At 38.3% G+C, this 12,958-nt stretch overlaps 1 protein-coding gene across 1 annotated transcript in view; it reads right to left on the bottom strand.

Moving 5' to 3' along the window:
• Positions 1–12,958, bottom strand: part of LOC137180151 (voltage-dependent T-type calcium channel subunit alpha-1I-like) — a 223,393-nt gene that overhangs the window by 66,345 nt on the left and 144,090 nt on the right. The window contains exons 14-19 of the mRNA XM_067585420.1: positions 12,551–12,706; positions 10,846–10,933; positions 8,529–8,695; positions 4,625–4,695; positions 3,894–4,392; positions 2,863–2,963 (exon numbers count right to left, since the gene is read on the bottom strand). Of these exons, the coding sequence (XP_067441521.1) occupies positions 2,863–2,963; positions 3,894–4,392; positions 4,625–4,695; positions 8,529–8,695; positions 10,846–10,933; positions 12,551–12,706 (1,082 nt within the window). The remainder of the gene's footprint in view (positions 1–2,862; positions 2,964–3,893; positions 4,393–4,624; positions 4,696–8,528; positions 8,696–10,845; positions 10,934–12,550; positions 12,707–12,958) is intronic.

Here is a 12,958-nt window from a genome sequence, read left to right as displayed (position 1 = left end):
TTGGGATAACACAATCAGAGTGAAAGGAAATATGGCAAACTGCTGACAGATGATATTCCGCAGTAACGCACGCTTGGAAAGCCTAATGTGATAAAACGAACCGAGAGGACATGTGGGGAGCCCAGGGTGATTAACGGACGTTGTAGAGACTTGCATAATTTTACTTTTGTCCAGGGATGAGGAGATATCAAAACTGTCCCGTAAACAAGCATCTTGTTAGACGATGTAGCTCCTAAGATGTAGTTAACTTGTAATTAGGTGGTGTGAATAATGATGTAAATTGCAGAACATTTTATGGGTTGAACCAAAGGGCATAAACATCTTATCTACAATACTTTGCATTACTCAGAATCTTGGTTTGTACATACTGGTTTGCCTTTCCTCTTGTTTGCTGTTTGCATGTGAATATGATGGCGCTAAAAAGATCAGATTTAGATTATTTTTTTTGACTTTTCTTAACTTTTTTTCTTGTGAAATTTTGCAGTTTTGCCTATTCTGCAACAATTATTCACATGAAACAAATCGAGAGGTTTTGATTGGAAGATTACTCTGCAGTGGAGCTGCTTGTAACACACAGACATATAAAACCTGCACCTGTGACAAGGGGTAACAAATATGTAGGCATTGCTTCATTTTAAGCTGTCAGAAGCCAAAAAGGCTGGTTATGACTGGTGTAACCCATATCTCTGAATGCATCCGCAGTGTTCTTCAGCTTCATCTTCAGCTCCATAGTCAGTAACACAGTAAACAGAGTGAAGCCCTCACACGTCTCATCTCATCTGCCAGCTATATAAGGAACAGCATTTACCAATTTCTGCACCTGCTCTCCGGGTGAGGAAATCAATGTGCTAATCTGACTGCTTTTCTTCCAGACCTGGCAACTCTGTCCCTTTATCTATTGATTCAAATCTGGCAATCCTGTCCCCCGCGATATCGATCGTGACCCGGGGCTGTGCTGGCGTAGGCACTTATCCCGCCTGAGACGCAACCTCTGATGTTGGCTTGTTTTCTACTTTTGTTTGTCTGCTTCCCTCGCTTTAATTCTGCTTAGGTGCACTTGTTATCGCAAACACACAAACACACATATGCTTAAACGCACGCTATGGCACGTACAGTACACCGAGGCATAAACAAGGCATAGACACACATATGCTCGCACACTCCCACATGCACATATGCAAAGTCATCCACACACAAGCACATGCATGAACACACAACCATGGATATGGCCTAACTTTAGTACACACACCGCCAACACACACAGCCCTTGCTTGACAGATGGCACCTGCCAGGATGCCAAAACATAGCCCTGGGGCCTGGCTTCCCTTAAGTGGCTATCAGCACGCAGGGAATCGGGTGAGTGAGCGAGTGGATGACTGAGTGATTCCTCTTTCATGTTGCTTTCAGGGGCGTTTCTACCAGCAATGAATTGAAGGCTGGGAATAAAAAAAACAAAACATAATAACACAGACAAACACAGATGAGCACACACAGACACACACACACACAAATTGGAGCCCAGAGTCAATAACACTGTCTAGAGAAGAAGAAAAAATGCTTTGGAGGAAACACACAGCGGCATCGCTTTAACAAGCCATTTGTGAAACCAGAAGACAGCAGTTTTCTCTGTGTGAACAGACAAATGGTTTCACTATCCAGCTCCCTGTTCTTCTACATTATCAGGGCAGAGCTGGTAACGTTCCCTAACATTTGTTTTCAGGGCCATTGGTCTTGCTTGTCGAGTCGTCTTTCCACACTTGGTTTCGCTTGCGCTTTAGTGCTGAGCAAAGAGGCTCGGTAGAAACACTTTACCAAAGCAAACAATCATAAGTACTGACACATCCAGAGACATGCTTGTCACTTTGTTTTCCCGTAGAAAGGTTACCTTTGTTGCACATTTTTCATTCGAGGCAATGCGGGTTTATTTGTATAGCACACTTCAACAACAAGTGCTTTACGTAAATCATGAAAGACATCAAGATGGAACGTAAAAGCAGCACAAGGCAATATAAAAAGACATCTAAATACAACTAAAAAGTGTTCAATTGGAAATAAAAAATAAGCTAAAACAGAATATTTGATTTAATAAAATGATGATCAATAATCAATGTGAGGTGGACCAGGGTTTTAAACAAAGATCAATGGGTTTTATGTGTCACTTACTTATTCAGAGTTGTCTGTGCTCTTTTTCCTTTGTTCATTTTCTTTTGTAGGCTCTCCTTGCATGATTAATTACTGGCTCTTACAGTAGATGTCAAAGTTCACCTCTTCACTCCACTACAGACTTTAGTTGATTCTGGTTCAATCCATACACTTGACACACTTCATCCCAGCTTCTTAGATGAAGAGAACTAAGACTCCCGTTTTCAGGTATCTCAATGCAGTTATATGGGACAACATGTAGGAATTCTGGAATTCTTTTACACAATCACCACATTCCAGAAGTAACTATGAGTTCATGGACGACTCTTCACCCCATGAGACATTCAGTAGACCGTTGACAGGATGAAGTTCAGGAAGTCACATGTTAATAGGCAAAATGGCTCAGAGATACACACATTTTAAAGTGACTCCTTCATTATAAAAACTCTTATATTCTTTGATTTTTGATTGCAATCTCCTACAGGGCAGTGCATAGGCAGTCTCATGAGTTCATGCATGTCTGTATATGCACCCACATTGAGAATTAACTTTCAAACCCACCTACTTCTTACTTTTCCAAAAAAAAAAAATAAACCCAAAACAAAACAAAACAATAATCTAAACTTTGGAACTCCTTGAAGCAACATGCCCTAAATGCAAATTCTCAGTAGTCTTGACTGATGTTTGTTTTGAGTTTGTTGGAGCTGAATTGCAACTCACTTGTTTTGAGGGGAGAACATGTAGACAGACCACTCCTCTCTGGTTTCACACCAGTCTGGCTTGTACACCTCCATCATCTTCTGGATACGGAAACAGAGACTCTGGAAGAGTAGAGGAGGGAAAAGAGAGAGAAGAAGGATTGTGAGTGCATGTTAAAAGATCAGGGGTCTGTTTTACAAAGCAGGTTCAACAAACTCTGAGTCTAATCCTGAACTCTGATTTGATCTACTCTGAGATAGAAAACTCAGAGTTTCCCTCATTTCAGGGTTAACAGACTTTTCACTAAACCTGCTTTGTGAAACGGACCCCAGATTAGCAAACAAATCAATAAGTCATCTTTCATCACAGAGCATTCATTTTGGTTTTAGATTTCAGCTTGTTAGGGCGTCTGTAATTATTAACATTATCAGACTTTTAGCTAAAATTGCTACAGTGAGTGCAATATCTATCTCTCTTTTTTCAGATAACCCTGCTTTTTTAGCACTGTTCTATCCATAACATAGCTACTATTAAAAAGGACTGAAAATAATAACCATGATGACATTTGGAGATTTTGGAATTGCTTGGAGATTTCATAAAGTGAGTGCACAGCCACTGTAGAGGTTAGACCAATATTTCTTCCTCATTTTTATATGTCAGCTCCCATAATGAGTATGATTTATATTTTGTTTTGGTTTTCAGTATTATCTAGACACATTTGGGAACCCAATAAAGAATTATCCATTTATGGACTACTAGCAGCATCCCTGAACGGAGCCCTACAGCTTCTTTCTCACTTTGACAACATAAACAACGATAAAATAAATCAAAATAAAAATAGACAATTACTGTTTTTGCATCGCTCCTTAAACTCAAATACCTAGTTTAGCACCTTTCAACCATTATCAGACTAAACTGGCACAATATCATCTTAGGAGGCGATAATTCCTATTTATGTTGTTTTATGGTATTTCTTCTTTATTGAGTCATCCTGGTGAATAGAGGAAGAACCACTGATAACTACTGTAGCTAACAACATAGCTGCCACTCACATAATCTGTCTCGTCATCAAGGTCTGCCCTGTCCTTGCGTGCATTGACTTGAGGGAAAACCTCAGCCATCAAGTGGTTGTGGAGGCCCGGCGCTTTGCCATTACAGTCTCGGTGGTCCACCCCTGAGCCACTACCAGCCCCAGACCCTCCAGTGATGGATGCCCCTGCTCCAGACCCGCTCCTCCTCCCAGGGTCCAGGTGGATGGGGGGCAGGCCCGGGGGCTGTCCACCGGCCCGAAGCAGCTCCGGGAGCTCCAACGAAAGGGCCCGTCGATCTCTTCTCGCCGCGTAGTGCCTCGAGAGAAACACAGCGGGTGGTAGTGGATGATGTGGGGGCAGAGGATGGTGGGAATGGGGTGGGTGGGAGAGAAGGGACTCCTGCTCGGCGGCGTAGGTGTAGGAGTGGGGGGAGCGGGTGCTGTGCACACGGAGACTGCCTCCAACCAGAGGAGCACCACCGAACCCATAGCTCCTCCTGCCCAGGCTGTTTGAGCTAGACCTTAAAAGCACAGTTAGAAGGCATTAAATAGTCATTAACAATTCCCAAAGTATCAATAGAGAAGTAATGAACACTGTTTAATTTATTAAACTTTTAGTCATGAAGCTAATAAGAGAATAAAACAGCAAAGGTTTGACGTTTCCATGTACGTAATTAAGGTTTAATGAAGGTATTAAGAATTCATTAAGGCAATAGCTGAGATCAATGGCTGAAAGTAGATCTAATTGTCTACCTGCGGCTCCACACAGAATGTGGAGGGAGAGGGCGCCCCCAGTTGTGGTAATGGGAACTGCGACCATGGCGCTAGAAAAGACACACAGCAGTTCATAGTAATTATTGAGATATTTCATATCTCCAAGACAAGTACTGAAGACCACCAATAAGTCAGTGGACATATACTGGACAGCAAACAATGTCTCCAATAATGAATGGATATGTCATTGCTGGAAAAATGCATAAATGTTATATATTTGTCTGTTGATCTATCACATGATAAGGGACCATGATTCAATCGAAAATGGTTGCAACACTAGAGTATGTGGAACAGGTAAAGTACATATACATATCCAAATAAAGGGGTTTAGATAATTGTTTGTCTGTTCAAATCATTTGACAGATCATATTTCTACCCCTGTGAGACTTTGTTGTAGTGATACTACTACATTCCAAGATCTCAACGATTAACTTTGTGAATACAAAGTTAATCTCCAGTAGACATGATGGTGAAAACTACAAAAATAAGACCCCAGTTGTAATAAACAAATATAATAATTTCATGAAGTTTGTCCCTGGAAATAACAAAATAAAATGAAACTTGCAAAGCAATCAAAATTTAGATGTTTTTCAGTCTTCAGGATCTAATTTTGATCATACTTTTCCATTGTGCTAATGTATTTTATTGTGGTACATTTAATGTGGAATGAATTTTAATGCATGTGGTAAGGGATGTGACAAGCATCTCCCTCCTGCTCCAATGGAGCTGCTCAGTGGCTACCAGTAGCTGTTATATTAGGCAGGACTAGTCAATATGTCACTCTATTGATATGAAGCAGGGGATAAGTAGAAGAAATCATGCCTGCTACTGTAGGTCAATCATTTCTGAATTAATATATAAATAAGTTAATGACTGAACAAATGAATTATAAATTTGCTTTTTCAAATGAGATTGCAGCGTACTCAGCAGGCTGTCATCAATTTAATATGCAAACCCCTGAGTGCCAGTTCCACTTAGGGGAACATAACCAGTTCTGTTTGTTTCCGCATGTCTAATCCTCTCAGCATGATAGACCTAATTATATGTTTTACCCTTGGAAAACGTACATGTCACCAGTCAAAGCCGGAGCCGGTGCCATATACCAGAGAATATATGCATCCGTCTCTATAGAAACTGTAGTGAAGCGTGGACGCTACGGTGGCAGTTAAATACCAATTGGGTCGATACAGAACTGCACTGCGGATCACTCAAGAGGAACATTGAGTGTGTGTGTTTGTGTTCATGTGTGTGTTTTAGACATCACAAATTACTGTCAAGACAATTTGTTCCACTCTGTATGGCATAAACCACTGACAACAGCTACTGTAGTATTAATGTACTGTACATTGTGTAGTCAAACGAATATATTGTGTCTACTACAACTTTGTCTTACATAAACTATGACTGAATGTTGATGGTTATATCAAACTGTACAAATTCAGCTTTTTTCCAGTCAGTGAATACTCTTTATTATATTATTCTTTATATTGATTTTTCTCTGCGCACAATGCAGTCTTGCTGACACTGAACTGAGGCTATCTACTGTACCGAAAACAGAATCCACTCATCCAGGTCTTGTGGTCATTAAACTAAAATGAAGTGATTGAAGGGAACATGTTGCCATCCTGAATCCTTTTCTTATTCCTTTTTCCCATTATTTCTTCGACTGAACAACCCTTTAGCTTTCACCTCTGTTAATACAGTAGAAAATGAATGTATTACATGTTACTGCCACACACTCTACTGAATATTCGTATGAAAAACAGTCATCAAATTCATAAACTGTCAGTGCCAAAGAAATAAATGAATTTCCTTTGAGGTTACCCTATCAGTCTGGACCAATTTTGACTTGTAGTTTATTTTATATCATTTCAATTTGTTAAAAAAGAGATCTTAAATTACACTGTGCTTTTTTTTCAATTCCTCATGCATTATCACTTAAATTTAATCAAAATCAAATCAGTGTCTGAACTACTGTATGAAACAAATGTGGACAAATAAGCCCCCAAAAAAGCAGCACAGCTTTCATAGAGCTGTTGTCTTGCAGCATAATCAGAATTTCACAGAGTGAAATTCTAAGAGAGATGCATCATTCTTCTACGTTTCATCTGAGTCCAATCATCAGTTTTTGGGATACTGTATCAGACGATAGAATGAACAAACCACCCAACAAGCAGATGGGACTGATTCACAGTTCAAGAGCAATTTCATCAAAGAGAAACACTCTAAGGGCTGCTGTTAAAACTGTAGCAAAACTTCATTTTTCATAAGCAACTATCTTGAATGCTTATTATTCCAGTGCTTTTGCTCTGAGTGATGTAACTGGTGCTTTCTGATATCAATAGACTTGGAGCACACTGAGAGAGGAGTAGGAGACTTCACAGTGAAGTGGATCTCCCACACCCACTGTGTTTAACATTGTAACCTTTGAGGTAGGAGCGTTGCTAAACTACAGCTTATCATCTCTCTGGTTTTCATTCCCCTCTATCTTCTTGTCAATGCATCGCCCTCCCTGTCTCTCTCCATCACAATCTCTGTCCTTTGTTTTCCCTCTCGACTTCTCCCTGTTGATCCTTTCCTCTCTACGTCTCTCTATTTCTCTGCGGATTAGTAGAAAAGGGGAACAATTAATAGAGGTTGCCATGGTAACTGGATGCTGAGCCAAACCTCCAAGAACTGTTCCAGTTTCAATCTTCCTCCATCTCACAAAAAGTTTTGGTTCAATGGGCACCCTACTGGGGCATTCCTATTGTAATTGTGTGTTTTATGGTCTATGCACATATACTGTACAGTATACAGAAGGTTTGTGTTGATGACTATAGGGTGCAACAATTATCTGATTTCTATTCCACCCTCTGGCCCCTGATAGCCTATGCTAATTTCATGTGCAGGGACAAAGTGGTTTGTACCTGTTTAAAATTCATTTAATTTTCTCTTGTGCTAATCTGCCACGTCTCGCATTATATTTGTGTAAAAGCTCATATACTAACTTGCCTACTGTATTTGGTCATGATGGATGTCCCCATATAATAATAATTATAATAATAACACTTGCTTTTACTTAATTACGTACACTTTTTGATATATACTGGGTATAGCCTGGATATGTGTATTTTATGTCCTGTTACTAGATGTCTGGGTGGTAGTGCCTTCTATTATTGTGTTTTTATCACAGATTAGGGTTTGTCATACTAAAAATATGAGTTTTTGATAGAAACTGAAACTTATCTTCTAATATAAACTGAAAAATTTTGAATTTGATTGATGTGTTTTTTTCCCAATTACAGGCGTCAATCGGTAGAGAATCGACAGAATAAGATAGGTAATCCATGTCTGTTCATGGCAATGTCAGTGCTTTCATTACAAGATACATTACCACTGAATGCTAATGCCATTGTCAGTAGAGACTGTTGATGGCTGCAATCAAGCGCAAATTGTAAACTCATAAGCCACCGAATAAACACCATCCCTTTATAAAATCAATGTTTGGTTTTGTTTGTCTTCATGGTTTATTTTTTTGTTAATACATCTCATGAATTTAATGCCAATCATACTTTAACTTGACAGAATAAAATAAAATTAAATGTTTACCATGATGGATTATTTATCTCATGCCAGTTTAAAGTCTGTACAAATGGACTTTTATACCAATACTGGTATGAACTGACACCAACAGGAAAGAAGGAAAAAACATTCATCACTCTGAAAAGCTGAAAATAGTGATGATTGATGGTTTAAAAGTACTTGGCAGAAATGTAAAGTATATATGTGATTTGTAGTGAATATAGGCTAAGATATCAGTTCGCTCCTTTGACAGAGAGATTCACATTCTTAATGATGACTGACTGTATGTCAGTGGAAGAGTGTTCGAATAAATAAATACCAGAGAGAGGGAGCGCCTCTCCAGGCTGCTCTTGCCCAGGCTCATCACGCTGCTCTTTCTGGACTCGATGGTGAAGCTTCGCCTCTCTGAGGAGTAGGATCCCCTGTGCCCTGAGAGAGCACCCAGCTCCAGGTGACCGTTGGGTGTCAGGGTACAGATCCTGGGGTCTAGAGTGAATTGGACAAAGAGAGCAGTTAGGAGAGTCTTTTTGTAGTTTTTTTAGTTTTAGTGCCAAAGTTTTCAACAATTATTATTATGTTTATTTCTGTAGTTTGTCATAAGATTTCCATCAAACTATTTTGTTTACTTCTATTTCACCCTGCATTTCTCAAAATGAAATCTGAATCCCTCCAGACAACACGCCTGAACATCTTGTGGGCAGACTTTCTCTCAAGAAATGAGGAATCTGTAATTATGACTAGCAAGACATCCATCTCAATTCAGTTCTATTGTCACACAAGAGTAGATTCTTTTTGCAGCAAGGCAGCATAAAAACACAAAACTATGAAAACATAAACACAATAAAAAACACACCAAGACAATAAGACATTAAAAGGAACTGTACACGCAGTTAAGACAATAAGAATGTATGTCAAAAGCAAGGACAACAGCAAGACACTATGCACTTAGCAATTCAGTATTTATAACTTCCAATTCTAGGAAAAACTAAAATTCCCTAGAACCGTGCCATGCAGCTTGATACAAATCAGCACCACATGTGTGGTTCTTCCAGTTTGGGGTTGTAAAAAGATATATCTACTGAATATATGAAATATTTAGTACAGCCAAACTAATAATTACTCTGCATCTAGATGATATGTGTTAAGAAAAGGTAAAGATGTCGGTCAACAACCAAGGACAACCCAATGCCCTTCTGTGGGCGCATTGTGTGTGTGCGTGTGTGTGTGTGTGTGTGTGTGTGTGAAAGAGGAGGACTCACTGAACCAGCTGAACACAAAAATCTTAATCAGTTTGGAATAAATTCAGTAATTAAAAGTAAAGAGCAGATATAATAGTGAATAAAAGTTTTGCAACATAACACAAAGTAGATTGTCTTCGTCTCCATAGTAACGGTCAATGAGGCTAATGGCACTGTAGCACCTTCTGCTATCAAAAACTGACAAAAAGAACACAACAAAAAACAGTTGATTTCTCAGAATTGAAGGTGAAATAATTAAAACAAAACAAAACATTGGCCTATTGCATTGTTGAGTTATCAAGGACACTTTTGTGTTTTTGTGTTGTTTTTGTGAAATGTTGATGATATCATTAAAGTCGACAGTGAGGAAAATACTTCCCGGCAGCAGGTCATCCGGTTCGCCCACCGAGCTCTTTCATAATTGCAGCTCACTGAGTTTTTGCAAGTTTGGCAAATAGTTCTGTCTTACTTTTGGTTTTTGGGTTGAGTACATCCAGCCTGTTCTTGAATAAGACTCACTGGAAAACCAAAGACTACTGGCTTAAATGTGAGATGCGAGCAGATTGTTGAGCATGTTGTCCTGCTTTGACATGAATAGGGGGAAATCTGTGATTTAAACTGTGATGTTACTGGTAAATCAAACTCATGGAAACCACAGAAATCCAAGGACTTGGTTTTAAAATCTTAAAATTATCAACTGAAAATAATATTGGTTTCTAAAGAACTGTAAGTGCCCTAAACAAATTTATAAAAATGTGATTTTGATTATTATTAATACACATTTTTAAGAGCATATACTGGTTTCCTTGATACTGGCTTATTTCATTTTGGGAAAGACTCCTAAATAGTTGCTGTATTTTTGCTTGGTTGATAAGGATTCTTTTTTTTTTTTTTAGAAACACATTAAGTCACAAACAACAGCAGATGAGTCAGTTATTTTAATTAATTTAATTAATTTTATCTATCAGTTGATAGATACATCACAAATAATTCAATATATTGTACATTCAGTTGGCAGTTTATTAGGTACACCCAGCTAAAACTAATAGACTCTAATACAACAGCTCTGCCATAAATCTACCTTCATGACATTATAATGTTCAGTTGTCGGTGAAATTTAGTCTACCCTTGTTGATATAAATGGGGTGAACAAAATATCTGAAACACCTCTTAGTGTAAATAATACAATTCAACATCATGATGACCTATGGTTGAAAAAAATTACCATGAAGTTTAATCAAAATCTTTAAAGGTTTCAACAAAAACTGAACCCTCATGAAGGTAGGGTTTATTTCAGGGCTGTTGTATTAGCCAGCATTAGTTTTTGCTTGGTGTGTCTAATAAACTGGCACCTACATGTAATTATATAGGTGGGATGGAAACATGCCGTCAGCTCACCAGATAACTTTATGGAGTCGTGTTTCTCGCTCTCATCAAAGTTTGAGGAGGAACGGTCGTCGTCTGAGTAAGAACGATTGGCATCACCCTGGTGATGAAAAGGTGAGGGACGAAGAAAAAGAGAGAGGGACAAAGAGACAGCGTATTACACATGGTTCATGTTATACAGCACTATACCAGATTTTCCAGACTTTATTTAACTCAGAACCTTTAATCTCCTGTGTGACATCAGTTCAAGCAAGAAACCAACAGTCAAACATACAATATTTAATGTCATCGGGATGTCTTATCTATATTTTGTTTTAAGATTAAATCAGAACCCTCAAACTACTGACACATATCTCCAGTGACCCCACGAGTTTGGTTAACACCAGTGGGATTTCCCCTTCAGTCTTCACGATTGGAAAATCTGGAGTAAATTGGTTCAGTAATCCCTCGTGTGTAGCAACAGTAGACACAGTGAGGAAGAGCAGAGGAAGTAGAGAGAGCCAGAGGGAAGAAGACCAACAGTGAGAGAAAGAAAGAGAGAAAGAGAGAGAAAGAGAGAGACTGAAAAGGCAGAAAGACAAAATGAGAGACTGACAGCTGTGTTTGTTTTGGCATTTCAGAAAGATCAATCAAAAGCCTTGTGATTTGTGTCAGTGTTTCCTCTTCAACTCACACATCATAGTTACGCACCATGAATATGGTAATGCTTTGATCCATGTATGAAAACTCAACTGGGTTACTCAACCGCACTACAATCTTCCAATGATACGTCTGTGGGTTTGACAGTTGACGGCAGACTGACAGCATCATCTTCTACTGTTTTCCACTGAGATGGCTGACTTCAGAAATTATATTGTTGTGTTTAATACGCCATTATTGTGTTTTGACAGTTGAAACAAACCCTTATAAATATCATAATTGTGACCAATACTGTAATTGTTGCTTCTACAGCATGAAATAGATTTTAAGCCCTTTGAGGTTGTTTTCTGTTTTTCCTTTATAGTATTCAGGCTTCTGGCATACACACAACATGTCTAAGTTAGGCATGCTATATATTGTTATTTTCAGAATTAGTTAGACTACTCAGACATGACATGAATTCTTCTAGGACAGTTTTATTATTTTAATTTTAATTTTTTTTTTTTTTAGATTTTTGCTTGCTGTCAGTCAATTGTCAATTCCTACAATTGAGTTCAAAGGGTTAAAACAGTTTATGATTTACTGGACAAAAATATGAGCAAATAAAAAAAACACTGTTGACACTAATATGTATTAACACAAGATAATACAGTACTGTACTTTGCAGAGACGAGTGGGGTTGCTTTTCAACTTCATAGAAGCATCTACAATTGCTTCTCAAAACACAAAAATGTGTTTCCCATTCACCTTACCATTCCCTACTTAATAATAATAATAATGATAATGATAATAAACTTTATTTATATATTCTTTTCTTAACAATGTTATAAAGTGCTTTACAAAAAGAAAATAAAACCAGACAAGGCAGATAAAAAAGTGAGGACAATAAAATGAATAGGATCAAATAAATAAAAGCACATATCAAACGTTTCCAAAAGATTTTACAAAGAGAAAAGTTTAGTGTGTCTGAGTCCAGTAGGCAGAGAGTTACATAGTGTGGAAGCTCTAATAGCTAATGCCTGATCACCCTTAGTAACAACCTAACTTGGGAGTGAAATGTCAGACTGACTTCTCTTACCTCTGCTTGAAAGCCCTCAACCAAGATGGCCACGAGCAGGTTGAAGAGGACGTAGTTTCCGAAGGTCATAAGGGCCACAAAGTAAAGAGCGGCAAGGGGTGAAGTGGCTGCCATGCCGTTGTACAAAACCGCATTCCAATCCTCCTGAGTCAGAATCTGAGGGAAGTTAATAGTACAATTAAGCCACTGCGCCGAATTATTAATTAAAAATGTATACAAATAATCCATATTAAAGTTTAAAATGTATCATGCCAGCACAGAGTTCTAGTATACTGTAGTTCAAAGACTTTTTGCCACATTTATTACTGACAGAGTGGTGTATTAGCATCTAATATGTATGAAAAGATTAATCACTGGCAATACAAAAATTTGATTTACAAATATTAATAAGTTTTCATTATTAAAGTT

This window comes from Thunnus thynnus, chromosome 3 (genome assembly GCF_963924715.1).
Source record: "Thunnus thynnus chromosome 3, fThuThy2.1, whole genome shotgun sequence".
NCBI classification, from domain to species: Eukaryota; Metazoa; Chordata; class Actinopteri; order Scombriformes; family Scombridae; genus Thunnus; species Thunnus thynnus.
Note: the sequence above shows the minus strand (reverse complement) of the source record. Positions and strands in the feature narration are given on the sequence as shown.